The following is a 20,671-nucleotide window of genomic DNA, read 5'->3' as shown; positions in this document are numbered from 1 at the left end:
TATGAGTTTGTTTTTCGTGTTTAGATGATAATTCATTACTGTATTTGCATATTACAAAGAAATGCATTCTTTCGCACTCCTTCTGTGCCCCTTATTAGTGATTTACCTTATTTTCCAAGCGTATTTCTCTATACTTGAACTTGCCGTGAGACCAGTCATGGCGCCACCACACATCTAATTCGCTTACAAGAATTTGTGCCGAGATTGGTATTGTATTAGCTATGTTACTTTGTACTTGTATTACTTTATTTTGTATTTTTTCTGTACGTGAAGTACTTACTTTCTTCATATGTTAAAATTAATAAATAAAGTTTCAAAAAAAAAGAATTTGTGACTGAATTCTTAACAATTTAACCATTTCCCCGAGAATCGCGAATGCAGAACATCGCAGATGTCGAAGTTTATAAGGTGGGAATAGGAGTCACAGCCCCAGCTCATGATTATGATTTGTTTCAACTCTTAGCAATGACCACGAGCAACAAATGGCCTTCAGCCGTCTGCTAGAACAATGATTTGGATGATGGAATGAATGGCTTTGTGGCCAAGTTTGCCGATGATACGAAGGTAGATGGAGGAGCAGGGAGTGTGGAGGAAACACGGAGGCTGCAGAAGGACTTGGACAGGTTAAGAGAGTGGGCAGAGTGTACGGTCATGCAGTTTGGTTGGAAAAATAAAAGGGCAGATTATCTTTTAAATTGGGCAAAAATGGAAAATCCCCAGAAGCAGAGAGACCTGGGAGTCCTTGTGCAGGATCTCCTGAAGGTAAACCTGCAGATTGAGTCGGTGGTGAAGAAGTCAAATACAGTGTTGGCATTCATCTAGAGGAATGAGATGCAAGAGACGGGATGTGTTACTGCCTAACCCACATACCTTCGTCCGTCTCTCCCATCCATAACTCTGCAGAAGTACCTGTCCAAATCTGTAGTATTTATAAGTGCGTGTTTATTCGCCGATGACCTTTATACACGGTTTTGTGGCTCATTCTCCCCACCCCCTTTAATCTTAAGGTTACAGTGATCGTTAACCTAATGAGCCAAGTGATGTCAGTTTGTAGAACCACTGTGTGCCTCAGAAAGGCCCATTCAGTCCATTCTGTTTATGCTGGTCTACAAGAACCGTTTAGACTAAACCCAGTTCCCAGTCGCTCCCGAGGTTACGGTACCACAAGAGCTCGTCTTTTCGAACAATGGCAATAGTTTCTGCCTCGACCATGCTCTGTGTTTTCGATGCCAAGAGTGTTTCGGGCTCAAACCCTGACGGGGAGCTGGCAGGGAAAGCTGTTATTCATTAGGTTATGCCTAGGAGAGATAAGGTGCTCCTGCCGGGGTGAACTGGCAAACTGAGCGGTTGCTGCGAATCCCAGCAATTTGTATGTTGTCGTGAATGAATTGATTTCATGGCTCGACAAGAGCTCAGTGGGAGAGCTGAGAGCAAATTAATAGTTGAATAGAGACACCAGGCTTTGGATCCTGCCCCGACCTCATGTGTCTCTCGGGTTCACTGCAGTATTATACAGGCCGGAGTTGATGGCTGATGACATCACTGCGATGTCATCAGCTCGCCCCCTGGCAGCCCATGCTGCTTTCATCTGCCACAGGGGATTCTCCAAGTAGGATATTATACCTACAGGAGAAGGGTTAGCTAAGTAGACCTCCTGGCTGGGTACTCCAGTTTCAGGTGGCCACCCGACAGCCACACAAGAGTACAATGTGCGGCTTTACAGTCGGGTATTTTGGCCACCTGAAAGTGGCTTCTGATACTCCTGGGCCTCTTTCCCTACAGAAGCAGCTGAAAGATGCTGTGTATGGGGTGGTAGGGCTCCATAACGATTTTGCAAGCCCTCTTCAGACAACAATCCTGGTAGATTGCGTCTATGTGGTTGGGGGGAGGGGGGGTGTGAACCTCTGTGTTTAATTGTGTTTCATAAACATACATAATTGTAAGATTTATTGCTTCCCAACGCCCCCCCCCCCCACATATGGACAAATTTTGCAATTTAACTTTTTGTTCTATTGCAAATTACATATTCGATTGATTCCAGAGCAAAGAATCTAGAGTTGTATGCAATAAGTTAGATTAAAAAAAAAAATCAATTAATGTCAAACGTAACCACATAATTTAAAGTCAGCCTTTGGAATTTGTAGCGTGATTGTAGTTGCTAAAGATTATGGCATGAACCAAGATTTCATAATTGTAGTGCTGCACTTTACAGAATATTCTTCATTCTACTTGGTGAATATTAATAGACAATAGGTGCAGGAGTAGGCCATTCAGCCCTTTGAGCCAACACTGCCATTCACTGTGATCATGGCTGATCATCAACACTCAGTACCCTGTTCCTACCTTCTCCCCATATCCTTTGACTCCGCTATCTCTAAGAACTCTATCTAACTCTTTCTTGAAAGCAACCAAAGTATTGGCCTCCACTGTCTTCTGAAGCAGAGGATTCCACAGATTTACAACTCTCTAGGTGAAAAAGCTTTTCCTCAACTCCATTCTAAATGGCCTACCCCTTATTCTTAAACTGTGGCCTGTGGTTCTGGACTCCTCCAACATCAGGAACATGTTTCCTGCATCTAGTGTGTCCATTCCCTTTATAATCTTATATGTTTCAATCAGATCCCCTCTCATCCATCTAAATTCCAAGCCCAGTCACTCCAATATTTCAACATATGACAGTCCCGCCATCCTGGGAACCAACCTCGTGAACCTACACTATACTCCCTCAATAGCAAGAATGTCCTTCCTCAAATTTGGAGACCAAAACGACACACAATACTACAGGTGTGGTCTCATCAGAGCCCTTTACAACTGCAGAAGGACCTCTCTGCTCCTATACTCAGTTCACTTGTTATGAAGGTCAACATGCCATTAGCTTGCTTCACTGCCTGCTGTACCTACATGCTTACTTTCAGTGACTGATGGACAAGGACACATAGATCTTGTTGTACTTCCCCTTTTCCTAACTTGACACCATTCAGATAGTAACCTGCCTTCCTGTTCTTGCCTCCAAAGTGGACAACCTCACATTTATTTGTTTGTGTGTGTATATAAAGCATATGGTTAAACTGTTGGAGTTTTCAGATATTAGTTCTTAATTGCACAAAAATTTCCTTCAGTAACTAAGAATTTAGGGGCAAGAATAAACCATTCATCCATCTGGAGCCCGGTTTGAAATTCAATGAGATCATAGTTGTCTCTATTTTTACTCCTTAACATTTCTCAATAGCATGTAAAAAAAAATCTATTGATCTTAGTCTGGGAGTTTTCAGTTGGCAACCCGCATTGTCCATTCTATTTCAGTGGCTTTTTGAAGACAGCTCCCTACATCATGAACAGGAGTGGGTTGCCATGTGGTTACTCCTATTCTTTTTCTATTGCTCAACCTGATCGGGGGATATAAAAAATCCCTGACAGCTTGATATACCTTCACAGCACTGAGGTGAAGAAATGCTGGCTCACTTTTCCCTTTCTGCATGGACTGAGACCAAGCCGACTTGTTTATTGAGCCTGTCGTTGAAAGTTGATTCAGCATGGATCAGGAAATAAGCTTGGGATTTTCTTTCTCTGTGTGGCTAGGAACTACATCATGTATTCAATTTATATAGAACACATGGTCTCCATCATTCTCATTCTTGCCAAAATGTTCAGTGCTGTTAAGATTCTGATTCTTTTCCTTCCTAATCATGCACTTTTTTTTCTTCCCATGTACTCAATTTTGAATAAATAAATCCTGGTATTTTTCTTCCGTAACTTTGTCCACAATGTCTCCTTGATTTCCTCTCACCATATGATCCTTTGCTTGTTTCCACTGCTCCAAGTCTCTGATACCAATGATTTAGACGTGATGCTTCCATCTGTTAGGTCCATAAGAACAGAAGATATTGGAGTAGAAGTAGACAACTTGGGCCATTGAGTCTGCTCCACCATTCCATCATGAGCTGATCCATTTTCCCGCTCACCCCCCACTCCCCATAACCCTTGAAACCCGGACTATTCAGATACCTATCAATCTCTGCCTTAAATAGATCCAATGACTTTGTCTCCACAGCCGCCTAAAGTAACAAATTTCAGAGGTTTACCACTCTCTGCCTAAAGTAATTCCACCACATTACTGTCTTAAATGGACGGCCTTCAATCCTGAATTATGCCCTCTTGTCCACCTTGGGAAACACCTTTGCTATATCTGTTCCCTCCCTCCCCCCCCAATCATTCTTCTCATCTCCAAGGAGTACAGTCTAAGAGCCATCAAACATTCCTCATATGCTAATCCCTTCATTCCAGGAATCATTTTTGTGAATGAACGTCTCCAATGCCAGCACATCCTTTCTTAAATAAGGAGTCCAAAACTGTATCGTGTATTTCCAGGGAGGCCTCACCTGTGCCCTGCTCTTATTTATTCCTCTCAATATGAATGCCAACATCTTCTTCGCCACTGGCTCAACTTGGAGGTTAACCCTTAAGGTATCCTGCACGAAGACTCCCAAGTCCCTGTGAACCTACACATTTTCAATTTTCACTCCATCCAGATAATAGTCTGGCCTTTTATTCCTTCCACCAAAGTGCGTGACTATTGTGTATCTCATTTGACATTTCTTTGTCCATTCTCCTTTATCAATCAATCTCTCTGCAGCCTCTCCATTTCTTCCTCACTATCTGCCCCTCCACCTATCTCTGTGTCATTTGCAAACATACCCTATGTCTGCATTTCCACCTTGAAAGCAACCCCCTCTCCTTGTTAAAGGCTTCTCAAGGTTTCTCTGTTCTCTTCCTTGAATCCTTGAGCTCCTTAAAGCCTTCAAGTGTTTACTGTTCACGTTTTAGCCACTGCTCTGTAAAATGTTAGGTTATGCCAGCGTGATTGTGAAGTCACAGAACAGGCCATTTTGTCCAACTTGAAGCATTTAATTTGCAGCTTGGTCCTCATTCAACAAACTCTAATCCCTGTTCATAATCAACTCTGACTTCTTGTCAAGTCAACTCAAGTCAAATTTATTGTCATCTGATTACTCGAGTACAACACGACGAAACAGCGTTCTCTGGACCTTGGTGCAAAACAACCAGGCACACATACAGACAAACAATACATATACAGGACAAATATTCATGTGTACAAATAAATAAATAAGTAATATCGAGAATATGAGAGCCTTGGATGGCTAGTGTGAGCAGTTCATTTGGTCGTTCAGCGTTCTCACTGCCCACAGGAAGAAGCTGTTCCTCAGCCTGGTGGTACTGGCTCTGATACTTCTGTATCTCCTTCCTGACAGGAGCAGCTGAAAGATGCTGCAGGTAGGGTGGAAGGGCTCCTCAATAATTTTGTACACCGTCTTCAGTCAGTGATCCCGGGTGATCACGTTGATGGAGGGGAGGGAGACTCCAGTGATCCTCTCTGCTACTTTTATGGTCCTGTGGATTGACCTCCCATTCATTTCTCTGCGCAACGGTACCACAGTGTGATGCGGCCGGCCAGGATGCTCACGATAGAACCCCTGTTGAAGCTGGCCTTTCTTGATCTTACTCTTGCCATCTGTGTTCAGTCTCTAAAGTAATGTCCTGGAACGTTCTTCCTGACCATTCTCCACTCCCACCATCCCCCTCCTGCACCCCCCCCCCCCCCCGCATTTTTTCCTTTAGATCTCCAGGCCCTAACGCATCATCATGGGCTTTTGGCGCATAACACTTAGTGTAGTGTTTAGTGCAATGCTTTTACAGCACCAGCGACCTGGGTTCGAATCCAGCGCCCTCTGTAAGGTGTTTTGTACATTCTCCCCGTATCTGCTTGGGTTTTCCCCGGGTACTCCGGTTCCTCTCACCCTCCAAAACCTATGGTGTTATCGGTTAATTTGAGTGTAATTGGGCAGCAAGGGTGTAAATAGCTGGAATTTGCTTCTACCATGCTGTGAATTACATTTAAAATAACTGAGATGTAAGGAAACTGATCACACTGAGAGCCTGAGAAAGATTGATGGGCAAAACAGTGAGAGGCTCTTTCCACAGATTGGTGAGCCTTGAACTTGAAGCGCAGCATAAGGTGTCGGGCATCTCAGATGAGGGAGTCTTTGTAATGTTCTATTTCAGAGGTTGATTGTGGATGGTCAATCATGTTCCAGGGTAAGATTGATAGATGACACTGAGGGAACTAGAGGATGCAATACACAGGTAGGAGAGTGGACAGAACGATGGCCACCATCTTAACAAGTGGATGAAATGGCTTCATCTACTTTTACTTTCAACCTTCTTGCACTCATGTTTTGGTCAACTCCCTGTATATTTTCATCTTTGACTTTCTTAGCCATTTCTCTTTAAAATTCTCTAAAGTAGGTCAGGTTGTTTATCTCTGTTAAAAGTGGTATGTAGATAGAAGCTGCGGACATTCCTTCCTTGTGGTTTTCTGTTTTGCTTCCATCGTCAGAGTTCAGCTCTTCCTTTTTTCAAAAAAAAGGAAAATTCCATTTCCATCATATTTAGTTTATAATCAAATCCTTTCAATCCTCGGTTGTTTTCTTAAATCATAAATAGGCACATGTCTTGCAAAAGGGCAGCACGGATAGCGTAGCGGTTAGCACAATATTGTTACAGTGCAATGACCTGGGATGGAATCCGGCACTGTCTATAAGGAGTTTGTATGTTCTCCCCGCATGCTTGTGGATTTTCCCTGGGGGCTCCAGGTTCCTCCCACCCTTGAAAATGTACTGGGGGTTGTAGGTCAATTGGGTGTAATTGGGCAGCACGGTTTCGTGGATCAGAAAGGCCTTTTACCAAGCTGTGTATTGAATTTTTTTTAAGTAAAATGTATTGGGTTTATTTTGTAATTGCGAAGATCTGGAGACTTTTCAGCATTTTCTGAAACCAGATCTCCTTCTGGACAGTAGATTCATCTTTCATGTTATCATCTCCAAATATCTTAATCTTCCAGCATTACAACTGTGACAGGTGGCCTAGTTTTGGCTTGGAATGAGGTGGCATAAATGTTTGAGAAACACATGAGCTGGCAATGCTGGAATCTTGAGCAAACAAAGAAAAGGTGAGGGACTCAGCAGATCAGGCAGCGTCCATGAAGGGAGATCGATAGTCAACGTTTTGGTTTCCTGAAATATTTATCTCTATTGCTCCCCACTTTTCTGTCTGGACCTGCTGAGTTCTCTTTAGCTTTTCTTTGATATAAATGTTTGTCCATTTTGTCTTCTCTTTTGCATCAACTTGCAAGGAATATAGAACATTGGAAATTATACTGCAAGAACGTGGATTTACGAAATTTTAGTGGTTAGCGCTGCGAATCCAGTGATGTCTGTAAGGAGTTGGTACGCTCTCTCCGTGTCTGCATGGGTTTCCTCCAGGTGCTCCTGTTTCCTCCCACCATTCCAAAACATACTGGAGGTTTCAGGTCACTTGGGTGTAATTAGGCGGCACGGTCTCGTGGGTCAGAGGGGCCTGTAACCCTGCTGTATGTCTAACTTTCAAAAAAATTTAAAAATTATAATTCCACCAGGCATTAATATTCTGACATGGTCTCCCTCTACTGAAACACATCAGGTGGTGTGTGAGAGCTTAGTTCCTTCTACACTGCAGCACTGCTTTTCTTTCTTTGGCTTGGCTTCGTGGATGAAGATTTATGGAGGGGTATGTCCACGTCTGCTGCAGGCTCGTTGGTGACTGACAAGTCCGATGCGGGACAGGCAGACACGGTTGCAGCGGTTGCAAGAGAAAATTGGTGGGTTGAGGTTGGGTGTTGGGTTTTTCCTCCTTTGTCTTTTGTCAGAGAGGTGGGCTCTGTGGTCTTCTTCAAAGGAGGTTGCTGCCCACTGAACTGTGAGGCGCCAAGATGCACGGTTGGAGGCGATATCAGCCCACTGGCGGTGGTCAGTGTGGCAGGCACCAAGAGATTTCTTTAAGCAGCCCTTGTACCTCTTCTTTGGTGCACCTCTGTCTCGGTGACCAGTGGAGAGCTTGCCATAGAACACGATCTTGGGAAGGCGATGGTCCTCCATTCTGGAGACGTGACACCACTAAGGATGGCTAATCTGTTGCATATTTAAGATAGAAACAACACAGTATGTAAGACTTTAGTTAAATGGGAAAGTCTGCAGATGCTGTGATTCTTGCGGAATACACAAAAGTGCTGGAGAAACTCAGCAGGACACGTGTTATCTTTAGGAAGTAAAAGGGAACCAATGTTTTGGGCCTGAGCTTTTTGTCAAGGATTTGGAGTGTCAAGCACTTTGATGAAGGGTTCAGACCCAAAATATTGGTTACTCATTACTTCCTATAGATGCTTTGTGACCTGCTGAGTTTCTTCAACACTTTCGTGCATTGCACAGTGTATAAGACATTGATGGGGCTGTATTTGGACGATTGTATGCAGTTTTGGTCAGCTAACTACAGGAAAATTAATGATTGAGTGAGTAGAGAGAAGAGTTACAAGGATGTTGCTGAGACTTGAGGAGCTTCATTAAACAGGTTAGGACTTTGTTCACCGGAGTGGGAAGAATGGGGAGATTTGATGGAGTTATATGGGGCTATGAGAGGAATGGATGGAGCAAATGCAGCAGGTAGTTAACAGGCAGTTGAAACAAAAACTAGAGGACATGGGTTAAGGATGAAATGATTAAGGGGAACATCAGATTGTGGTGAGAGCCTGGAATGAGCTGAATGTGGAGGTGATGGATGTGAGTTTGACATTTAAGAAGATATGAATGGGAAGGATGCAGAGGGCGATAGTCCAGGTATAGGTGGAGAAATAGTTTGCCACGAATGAGATGGTTTAAAGCATTTGTGCTGTCGTGTTCCATAGTTCTATGCTTATTTTGTCTCATTAAAGATGGTTCATAATTTCCGTTAAGGCTGATTGAGAGCTCTCTCCATTGGAAAAGGGCTACGCTGAACTATATGTCTTTAAATATTAATGGAATACATAACCAAATTAAAAGGAAGAAACTACCAAATTTAAATGAATAAATGTATTCCATTAGAAAAAATAACATATTGGTTAAGAAATAATATTGAAATATTCGAACAAGTATAGGAGCCTTACATTAAATACAATAGCGAAAACCTACCGGGGACAAACATTACCTAAGTTGATGGAAGGAGAAGGAAAGAAAAGGATGGACTCAGTAGAATTTCTGGTGTAATTTTGTTGAATGACAACATTGTCTGACTGGCTTAATGCAACCTTGATTGTATACCTAAAATGGATGAGAGGGGGGGGTGGGGGGGTGGTTTGGGAGGAAATGGGGGGGGGGAGAAAAAGTCACTGTAAATGTGTGAAAAAGAAATAGTGTATATCATGGCTAATGTGATTTATGGTGTGAAAAATAAAAAAATTTAAAAAAAAAGGAAATGGGCACTATTTGGAATGGCTTCTTTTTGTTGGAGGAGGATATTCACCAAGTAATGCTGAAACTCAGTTCACGATTGATAATTCTCTTGTATTTATTGTTGTGTAAATAATACAGGGATGGGGGGGTGGGGTGGGGAATGGGAGTGGATGAGGGGCCTTCTTTAAAATGGTTCCTGAAAGGATCAACATTTTGTTTCTTGTCATTTCTTAGGCGATGCTTTCCCTTGGACAGTCAGCCTCAGCCAGTTCAGCGCGTACACCCTGCTCGGCCAGCTGAAGACTTGCAACCTCGTGGAACCCTTGGGCTGCACTTCAACCCTGGCTGTCACTACCCACAAAATGCAAGCCTGTGGCTCCGAGACCAGACATTCCTTTGTTGTCTGTCTGCACGTGGACCTGGAGTGTCTGGAGGTGAAATGCTCCAACCCACAGGTTAGTGATGGGGCAATTCATTGATTTATTGTGGGGAAAATAAGAAATGACTGGTTTTAAGTTAATTTGTCCTGTACTTTATCGGAGAATCCGTATTCCATTAAACATCTTAGCTCTCTTTCGAGTCTGGTGACTGAGATCGGGGGGTAAGATTAGTTTGCTGCTTTGATGTGCTCTCAAGTTTTTTTGTAATTTAGACTTTTCCAAAAAAAAAATTAGTAACTGTGGTCTAAAGTGCATCTTAAAACTGATGGAGTTAAATGAGTTACAGATGTGCTGTTTTGAAACATATTATGTAGCAGAATTAATGTGGAGCAGCTTTGAAAGTGTCCATTGGAGTTGCTTGTTCAAGGGTTTATCATAACTTCACACAATATGTTTATAGATGTGCGCTGTAACATTAAAGAGATTTCAGTTTTAAATAATGTCGACTTAAGTTCCCATTATCAAATGAACAGCATACAGTGGTGGGATCTTCTGCCAAACCTTGCATTCATTTTTATTTTGTTATCACATTGCATTGATGTTAATTGAATCTGAGGGCAGCATCTTGCTTACTGCTACAAACTATGTTTCATAGTTGATTCCTTAATACAGTTTCCAAGTTTGATGGAATATTATCAAAGAATTGTTTTGTTGTAAATTGCTCTGCAAAGGAGATTTCAGTTTTATGCAGTTATATTGGTATAACTCAAGTGGACCATTTTATAATTCTCAATAGAATTGGTCATGTAAAATTTTATATGTGCATTTCATATTACGCACATCTCATTAGATTTTGTTTATGAATGGGAAAATGACCTTGTTTCATCTCTTTGTTAGAATATAGCATCACCTGGTCCACTGCATTACATCGGCTTGGGCTTTCCGTCATTCCTGGTGCTTGCTGTTGTCGGCAGGGTTGCATAATCATCTTAAATACTGAATCAGAATTTTTTTGTCATGAACATGTCACAAAATTTGTTATTTGATGCTCATTTGCAACTATTTCAAACTGTGCTTCACTAACTTAGAGGACTTTTGATTCTGGCTAAGTCTCCTGCTGTATGGGATAAGGTCCCGACATATTCAGGGTCTAATCCCGGATGGTTCTGAAGGCAAAGTTGGAACTTCAGACTCTTCTACTGATGGGGCCAGAAACTCTTGGTGGGTAGTTTGTGAGAGCCTTCGGTGCAATATTTTACTACTTTGAGCACTCGAGGCCAGCGATTCCCAGGAATCGCTGGGGCTGCTGAGGTTTTTCAATAAGGCTTTGAGCACCTCTGTGAATCTTTTGCCCTGTCCGCCTGGTAATTTCCCCTTGTGTCAGAGCTGGTCTATTTTGGGTGTGTGGTGTTGGCCTTCCCAATGTAGCTGACTGTAATTATGACCCCAATACCGGGAGCACTGACCTGATGCATATCTTTCCAATGAACCTGGAGGATTTTGTTGAGACAGTGTTGTGTTATTATTATTTTTTTCCTGAGCTTCTGCTCAGGTGTTTGAAGCAAGCAAGAAGAATCAGATTTCGATTTATTAGATTTATTTTTTATAATCTCTTGTCACCAAGATGTCGTGAAATGCTTTCTTTTGCACATCATTCAAAGGCGAGCAGATACTAAGTTTTGTTCTGTGTCTTAGACTTTGGTTTTCAATCACCCTTTTCTTTAATTAACCAAAGGCTGTCCAGGCTCTGAAGGAGGTGGTTAATCTTCGCATTGATGTCCAGGGTGTCCAAGAGGAGGTTCCTGATGTGGGAAATGGTCCATGTTTCCCACGGTCAATACCACATGAACAAAATCTCTTTTGCTTAGACACAGTCCATGTTCCTCTATTCGCTGAGATTTTCCTATCCAAAAGATGCTCAAATGCTGCTATCGTATTTGCTTCCATCACTGATAATCCACTTTAGCAACTATCATTCTTTTGGAATCAGTATCTGGAGTAAAAACATAACCAGATGAATTGCAGCTGAACAAATTGTTCAAAGGTTAATGGTCCGTTCAGATATCATTTTATTGTCAGAGGACATACATGACATCATATACAACCCTGAGATTCTTTTTCCTGCAGGAAAGCCAGAATTACCCCTTATTGGTAGTGCAAAACAACTGTACAAGTGTAAACAAATAAACAATGTGAACAACTGTGCATTACAGAGAGGAGAAAACAAACATTAAAGTTCAAAAGTGAGAGTCCTTTAATGAGTCCCTGATTGAGTTTGTTGTTGAGGTGTCTGATGATGGAGGGCGGCAGCTGTTCCTGAACCTGGTGGTGCGAGTCTTGCAGCACCCATACCTCTTTCCTGATGGTAGCAGTGAGAGCAGAGCATGTGCAGGGTGGTGTGTATCCTTGATGAGTGTTGCTCCTCTCCGACAGCAGCGTTCCCCGTAGGTTTCTCAATGGTGGGTAGGGGTTTGCCTGTGATGTATTGGTCTGTGTCCACTACCTTTTGCATGGCTTTACGCTCAGGGATATTGGTGTTCCCATAACATACCATGATGCAGCTGGTCAGTACAATTACCACCTCACATCTGTAGAAATTTGCCAGGGTTTCCTCTGCAAACACGAGGAAGTAGAGGCGCTGATGTGCTTTCTTCACAATGCCATTAGTGTGTTGGCTCAAGGGAAGATTCTCCGAGACAGTCACTTCCAAGAACTTAAATTTACTTACCCTTTCCATCTCTGATTATGGATTGTATGCAACTGGTTTCCCTTCCTGAAGTTAACAATCAGCTCCTTAATTATGACAACATTGAGTGAGAGGTTATTATTGGTGCACCATTCAACCAAGTTTTCAATCTCCCTCCTGTATACTGACTTAACACCTCCTTTTATACAACCCACTACTGTGGTATCGTCAGCAAATTATGCAAGTAGAGCAGGGGGCTAAGAATGCAGCCCTGTGGATCTCCAGTACTGCTGGAGATTGTGGAGGAGATTTTCTTACTGATCCTCACTGACCGTGGTCTGGAGATGAGGAAATCCAGGATCCAATATCACAGTGGGGTGTTGAGCGCAAGATCTTGGAGTTTGCAGTCCAGTTTTCAGGGGATGATGCTGTTAAGTGCTGAACTGTAGTTGATAAAGAGCATCCTGATGTAGGCATCTTTGCTGTCCAAGAGTTCTAGGGCTTTGTGTAGAGTCAGTGAGATGGCATCCGCCATAAACTTGTTACTACGATAGGTGATTTGGAATGGATTCATATCACCGCTCAGACAGGAGCTGATATGCTTCAACACCAGCCTTTCAAAACACTTCATCACTGTTGATGTGAGGGCCACTGGTCAATAGTAATTTAGGCAGGTTACCTCTTCTTGGGTACCAGTACAATTGAATAGCATGCTAATTTCAAATTAAACATGTCGTAGGTTAGGTCAAGACTCAATGACTTCATTAATTCGACTTGTAAGCTTGAGGTTTCATTCCGGCAAGATGCAACAGAGATTTTTCAGAATTTAAAATAAACAAAATCTTTCTTTCCCTTTCTTCTTTTCTCAGTCATTCATTCCTCTTCTCAACTTTTGAGTTTAATATGACCAATTTTCTTCTCTGTTTCTTTGCCAGTATATAAATCACAGTGTCTGAGGAGATGGAAAACCAAACCTTCTTATTTACAAAGATCCCAGAGACTCCCTCGACCTCACAATGCCCAAAAAATATTGATCTGTCGGTTGAGTAAATACATTTTAAAAACGGGGCATGCTGCAAGATATTCTGTGTCTTGATTTTATGCTGTAAAGTGAATCATGCACTCTGTTGGTTGCTGGGGCATTTCTTTTTTCTTTTTAATGCTTGTTAACTTTCAACAGACAATTCCACATGTGAGACACCCTTGAATGACTGATGCATTGATCTATTTCCTGTGCAGATTCCTTTTGTATCATTGTACAATCTTAGACGAAGTTGTTCTGGGAGTGACCATTAGTCATTTCGGGGACAACCTTGTTTTAATATTTTAATACTTTCCTTTGATCCTTTGATTTCCTGCATTCCACTCTAGCCAGCCAGTGAATTAATTCCAGCATACAACCCGAACCCCCATCCCCACAACCACTGGATTTGCTTCTTGAAACTCCAGTCTTCTCGATTCTAGCAATGCGTGTCCATTTCTCCCAGCTCCACCTGTTCCAACCCAATGACACGAAGTCTGCATAATATACAGTGGTCAATCCCTCAATGAATATGACAACGTCCATTTAAGTTTCAAAAAAAAACAGAACAGGACCAGATCCACGATGTCTGTGCCGACCGGGATATCAACAAAGCCCATCTGCCTGTACGTGATCCATATCCCTCCATTCCCTGGACGTCGATGTGCCTTTCTTAATGCCTTAATGTTACAACCTGGTTCTACCACCACCTGTGTCAGTGTGTTTCAGGTCTTTGCTATTCTCTGTGCAAAAAAAACTCACCTTGCACATCTTCCTTTAAATTTTGGCCTTAAAAACTGATGCCCTTTACTGTTTGCTATTTTCACACTGGTGTCACTCGAGGGGTGCTGATTGCACCGCGAGACACCAAAATGACTACCTATAAAGGTTTCATGCAATGTTTCAGCAGAAATTTAATATTTTTTATTAAACTATCCCTGTAGTTAGTTGTAACAATAAAAACATATTTTGTAAGCCCAGCTTACATGTATCAATATACCAACAAGGCTAAAACTCATGCTAATTTACTTTTTGAACCTTCTAATGCGCTCCGGTCAGATCTGTCGTTATCACCCAATGATGTTTTGAATCATGTCGTTTCGTCTTCACGTGCTATCAGCACACGCTGTTGTTTTTGTTGCTGCTCTGCATGTGATATTGTAATTTAAAGGTGTAATTTTAATTTTGCTAGTTGTTTATCTCACTACTATTACCGTTACATTCAGTGATGTACGGGAATTAAGATTTATGAATAAAATTAGCACATTGTTTGGTCTAGTATGGGAGGATCTCCATGGGGGGAGGGGGAAGCATGAGTTACCACACTGGGTGGCCCCAACCCAAGTGACGCCACTACATTTTCACCAGGGTAAATGACTGATTATCTAGCCTATCTATGGCTCTCATAATTTTATAATCTTCTATCATGTCTCACCTCAGCTTCCAGTTGCTTCAGAGAAAACAGTCCACTTGACCAACCTCTCTTTAACGCATATGCTCTCGAATCCAAACAACATTTTGGTGAACCTCTTGTGCACCCTTTCCAAAACCTCACATTTCATACATTTCCAGAAGTTGGACAGTGTGTAAGCAGCTGAACAGCATATAAATGTGTGAAGAAGTACAGCAAACATTTGACAGCTTCTTTGTAGCACTGATTTTCACACTTTTATTCCACATGGGAAGGATACCAATTTTTTTTATTGCCAAATTTAAGTCCATTTTCATTAGGCTGAACTGAGCGATAACTCTGTTCCCAGACCCCAGTGACCACACACTGCTGCAGTTGAATCAGATTGATTTTATGCACATATTTCATTTGCCACGATCCTCCACTTGCTGCTTTATTCTTCTCCTGAAGAAATTACCATGTTGATTTTGGGGGATTTTGTTGAAGTTTGGTCTCTCCAAATTGAATGTGATCTGAGAAAATCTCTCTTTGCCTTCCAATAAACTATCTGCTGAAAGTCCAGCCATACAGCTCATCATCCCTCCAACACATTGGCTGGCAATGTTGTCTCAAGGCATGATGTAATTATAAAGGATGAAGGCAAAATAAAACCCTTGTGGATTGTGTGCAATGAAGAGACGTTCTAAATCCAACATCATACCAAGACATCTGCTTGAAATGCATTTATGGCTGAGACTGAAGATCAGGTTCATGCTTTCCAGTGAATGGAGCCAGCATTCATTATTTAGATTTAGATTTATATTTAGATATACAGCACGGTAACAGGCTCTTTCAGTCCACAAGTCCGCACCGCCTAATTACAGCCAATCGAAATGCATCCCTGGTACATTTTTTTAAACGGTGGGAGGAAACTGGAGCACCCGGAGGAAACCCATACAGACATGGGGAGAATGTACAACTCCTTACAGACAGCGCCAGATTCGAACCTTAGTCACTGGCGCGGTAACAGTATTGCGCTAACCATGTGCATTCCAGTTATTATCATCTAAAAATCAACATGGGGTGCAAGTATAGCATCTTGCATTCAATCAAATACCAGTTGAATTTGGATGTTATCATTATTTCAATTGAACCTCCCACATCAATTTAAGGCATGATTATTCTGCTGTCGAACTTCTTGACAGAACATCTCCCAATTTGCCTCATTGACTCCCTTTCTGCTGGACCTTGGAACACGATATAAGATGGTCCACAAATATAGAGCTGTACATTTGTGGCATTTCTCTTTCTTTTTAAGATATTTTCATTGAAATATGCAATAATCCAAAAATTAAACAAAACAGTTATATATTGAAATACAAATTACAAGAGAAAAACAACCCTATTAATTCAAAACCCCGACCACTATACAAGATTGGAAAAAAAAACTAATGTGGGTAACGTGGGCGACAAGTTGGAAATAAGACAGCACAGCATCAAAGCTTATAACAACTCTAAAACTTTAGATTATGGTCATGGTCCAAAAAAGGGCCCCGTGACTTTAGGAAATTAGTATTTGAATCTTTAATGCCATATCTAATATTTTTCTAAACTTAAACTAAACTTTTCCAAACTTAAATTATTTAAACCTTGTGTTGTGTGTGTGTGTGTAGGTGGAGTGTTGTCATTCCACTTAATCAAAATTGCACGTCTGGCCATCAATGAAGTCAAGGATAAAATTTGGTTTTGAGTTTGAGTCAATTAAACATCTTCATCTTGAAATAATCCGAAAAGAGAAATTAAAGGGCAAGGTTCCAATTTAACCTTAGGAATCACAGATAATGTTTGAAAAATAGCTTTCCAAAATTTTTCTAAACTAGGGCAAGTCCAAAACGTGAATCAAATAAGCCTCAGCAACTTTACGTTCATCACAGAGGATTTATATTCTGATTTAAATTCTCTATGTTGCATTTTCTAGCATTCTGAAGAAGATAAATAACAGTCCAGTTGTAAATAGCTTTCCCAGTGGACCAGCTGAACTTACCTGTTGGCATGGTATTACTCAACCACATGTTCGAAAATTAAAAGGTTAAACAGTATAATGTTCAGCACATACCATTTTTGTATAGTCGCACAGATATCTGGAATTATTCAGGCAATTGCAGAATATGTTAGGAATTTCCCTTATTGCTTTTCTCTGATTTCATGAACAACACAAAACTGACTCTAATTTTGGATGATGGCATTGGGTGTTGAGCTCATTTCCTGAATAATTAAATGCATGATTGAAAAGGAAAATAGTTGTGTTATTTCTAAATGTTCACTAATGGTTGAGTTTAAAAATAATGTCTAATAGGAATTAGATGATTGAGGTTATCCAATTGCTTGCACAATATTGTCCATTTGTACTGAGCTTAAGTTGCAAATCAGATCACAATATTTTATTTGAAATAGAAGCTGTTTTATTTATTCTTTTCTAACTTTTAGTTGAATATTAACATTTCAGGAAATGATGGAAATGTTATGTTATAAATTTTAAATTGAGACATTCAACACAGTTCCATGCCCTTCCACCCCATGAGCCCATGCTACCCAATCACATCCAACTCACCAAAAACCATGGTACTTTGTGAAAGGTGGATGTAACCGGAGCACCTGGAGGAAACCCACGCAGACATGGAGAGAACATACAGAGTCCTTACAGACAGCGCCAGATTCAAACCCTTGAAGAGGGCCTTTCAGCCCATTTAGTTTGTACTGGCTCTGTTCAAGAGCAAAGCAGCTAGCCCCACTCTGCTTCCATCCTGTAAGCCTGAAATATTATTTTCTTTCCCGGAGTGATCCATGTCCCTTCTGCATTCAACAAATAAAAGTGTCTTCTCCACGCCCCATGATGGTCCAATCCACATTCTAATTGCCCTTCGCTCATATGTTTCGAGCTGTCAGACAAAGTGGTGAAGATGACGGGTTTGATAGCTTTCTTTAAGAAACACTTGAATAATTACATGGACTGGAGGGGTGTGGCCTAATGCAGTCAAGTGGGACTAAAGCAGGAGGGAATGTTGTTCAGTGTGGACAAGCTGGGCCTGTTTTTATGTTGACATTGGACAACAATTTTTTTTAAAAAGGTTTGCTTCCTGAAAAAAAATTGGATTTATGATAAGCAACTTTAAACTGATTACAAAGATATTTTCAGATTTGCTGTGCCACTTAAGAAGCTGGAGAAACATTAAATTTAACTTGTATTGAATTTAGCAGGTTTAATCGCATAATGATGCCGACACATTGCATTAATTCAACTGACCTAAAAATGTTTTGCCACTGATTCTCATTCGTACTCAGCATTTGATCATTCTCGTGCCAGTGTCCAACAATAGTCGGCCAGCATTGATGGATTCCAGTTGCCTTGATGATGCTTTTCCATCGCCGCAATGTTTTGGTGAAATCTTGCACCACGTTTGTCACTGACTGCACCAAGATCAGCAGGGAAGGGGTCCAAGTGCGATCGCACAAAATGAACTTTCAAAGACATGTCGCATTTCATGGTTTTGGGGCTTGAAGTCAACTTAAAATATAACAGGAAATCAGAAAAATAGGTTATAGCTAAATATCGGTAGGTGATAGGAAAATGTTAATGTGATTTTCATGATCAGAAGCCCAAAATCCATAATAATGCACCCAAAGGTTTTCAGGAAGCAAGATCTTCTTTGTCCAGTGAAATAAACTTGAACTGACATAGGAATTGATTTACTCCATAACCATCTTCTCAAAGTAGTTCATCATAATGGAGTAGTCATTGAGTCAGATCACCTTGCTGTTCTTGGTACCAGTATAATGGATGTGCCTTTGAAGCAGGTGGAGAACTCAGACCATGAAATCAAGAGGTTGAAAATGCCTTTTATTCTGTGTAGGACACTGATTACCAAGGATGTAATGATAGCGATCGTGGTTGCAAGGCAACTAGCAATGCCTTATTGTTTGATTAGACTTGGCTGCCAGCAGGGTGTGAACACGCAGTATGCAGAGCTGTAATGGAGACTTGCATCCTCATGACCTCATGGGTGCTGTTAACAACAACTTTAAAGTAAAGAACCTTTTCCTTCATCAATGTGTTGTCTAAGAATTTACACATACAAGATGAAACATGGTGTCAGAAGTGGGATGAAATAAATTAGAATGAAATACTTCAAAAGATAAAATCTAAAGTCAGCAACTGATCATTGAAGAGAAGCTAACACAATGAAAAATGGAAGGATTACATCCACCAGCGAAACTTCAGCTGACAGGTAATGTGGCTGAAAATTGGAACAGATTTAAACAGCATTTTGGATTCATCTATGACGAACTCATGAAAGAGTAAAATGAACTATTTCAGGGTCTAGGCTGCCTTCCAGGAGAACACATGATCAGAGTGGATAAACGTGTGCCACCGATAATACATCCATGCAGAAAGGTTCCATTTGCGTTTCAAAAGCAACTAAAAGCAGAGTTGAACAGGATGCAAAGCCTGAATGAGATTCAGAAGATAGATGAGTCAATGGAGTGGATGAGCTCACGTGTTGTTGTGGACAAAAAGAATGGAAAGCTTAGAATTTGCCTGGATCCAAGAGATCTAAACAGAGCAATAAAGTGAGAACACTAAGCTTCCGACACATGAAGAAATCATGTCACAGTTTGAAAGTGCAAAGTTTTTCAGCAAGTTAGATGCATCATCAGGATTTTGGCAGTTAAAATTGGATGAAGCAAGTTTAAGACTGCATGTTCAATAGTCCATTTGACAGATACAGATTCGTAAGTTTACCATTCGGAATTGCCTCAGCTTCTTAAGTGAATCACAAAATTATCCATATGTTCTATGACCACCTGAATGGAATTGATACCTCAATGGATGACATCATAGTCTGGGAAACCACGAGAATGGAGTATGATGAGAGATGAAGGAAAGTGCTGGAAGCAACAAGGAAAGCAAACCTGAAGCTAAATAGAGAGGAATGTCAGCTCGGGGTGACAGAACTAACATTCGTAGGAGATATTATTGTCAGTGAGGGCATCAGACCAGATCCCAGAAAGGTGTCCGCTATTGGGAACATACCAAGGCCACAATGCAAAAAGGGCATACAGAGGTTTAATGAAATGGTCAACTATATTAATAAATTCATATCCAACCTCTCAGAAAAGATGGCTCCATTGAGAAGACTAACAGAAAAGAACATTGAATGGGAGTGGAATCATGAACATGAAAAGTCATGGAGTGAATTAAAGAAACTGTTCACAGAGGAACCAGTTCTGAGGTTTTACAACTCAGCGAGACCAATCAAGATATCATCAGGTGCATCACATAGTGGGCTCGGTGCAGTTCTTCTGCAAAAATACGATGACTGGCAACCCATTGCATGTGCATCACGCTCAATGACAGACACGGAGACGCGATACACTCAAATTGAAAAGGAGCTGCTCAGCATCACATACTCCTGGGAAAGATTTCATCAGTTTGTGTCAGGACAAGTAATCAGTGTAGAGACTGACCATAAACCCTTTATTGCATTGTTCCAAAAGCCATTAAATGAATGTCCACTTAGAATACAAAGAATAATGGTTAGGGTGCAACACTATACACTGAATGTATCGTACACTCCGTGTAAGCTAATGTACACAGCAGACACGTTGTTTAGAGCTGTTGACATGAGAGAGCCCACAAACAGCAAAATGGATGAAGACATGAATGCCTTCGTGGACATGATCACAAGTGCACTGTCCATATCAGATGGAAAAATGGAACGGATAAAGTCAGAGACAAACAAAGATGAAATACTAAGACAACTGAGAAAAAAACCCATCTTGGATGGATGGCCGAACATGAAGCAGGACTGCTGA

The 20,671-nt window shown here is 41.2% G+C and overlaps 1 protein-coding gene across 10 annotated transcripts in view; it reads left to right on the top strand.

Moving 5' to 3' along the window:
- LOC138755825 (intermembrane lipid transfer protein VPS13B-like) overlaps positions 1-20,671 on the top strand; it is a 1,263,706-nt gene that overhangs the window by 778,365 nt on the left and 464,670 nt on the right. For all 10 annotated transcript variants that reach the window (XR_011352575.1, XM_069922506.1, XM_069922508.1 and 7 more), the window contains one exon: positions 9,555-9,775. Coding sequence is in view for 9 of the 10 variants with exons in the window: in XM_069922506.1 (XP_069778607.1) it covers positions 9,555-9,775 (221 nt within the window). In the remaining variant the exon portion in view is untranslated. The remainder of the gene's footprint in view (positions 1-9,554; positions 9,776-20,671) is intronic.

This window comes from Narcine bancroftii, chromosome 2 (genome assembly GCF_036971445.1).
Source record: "Narcine bancroftii isolate sNarBan1 chromosome 2, sNarBan1.hap1, whole genome shotgun sequence".
NCBI classification, from domain to species: Eukaryota; Metazoa; Chordata; class Chondrichthyes; order Torpediniformes; family Narcinidae; genus Narcine; species Narcine bancroftii.
Note: the sequence above shows the minus strand (reverse complement) of the source record. Positions and strands in the feature narration are given on the sequence as shown.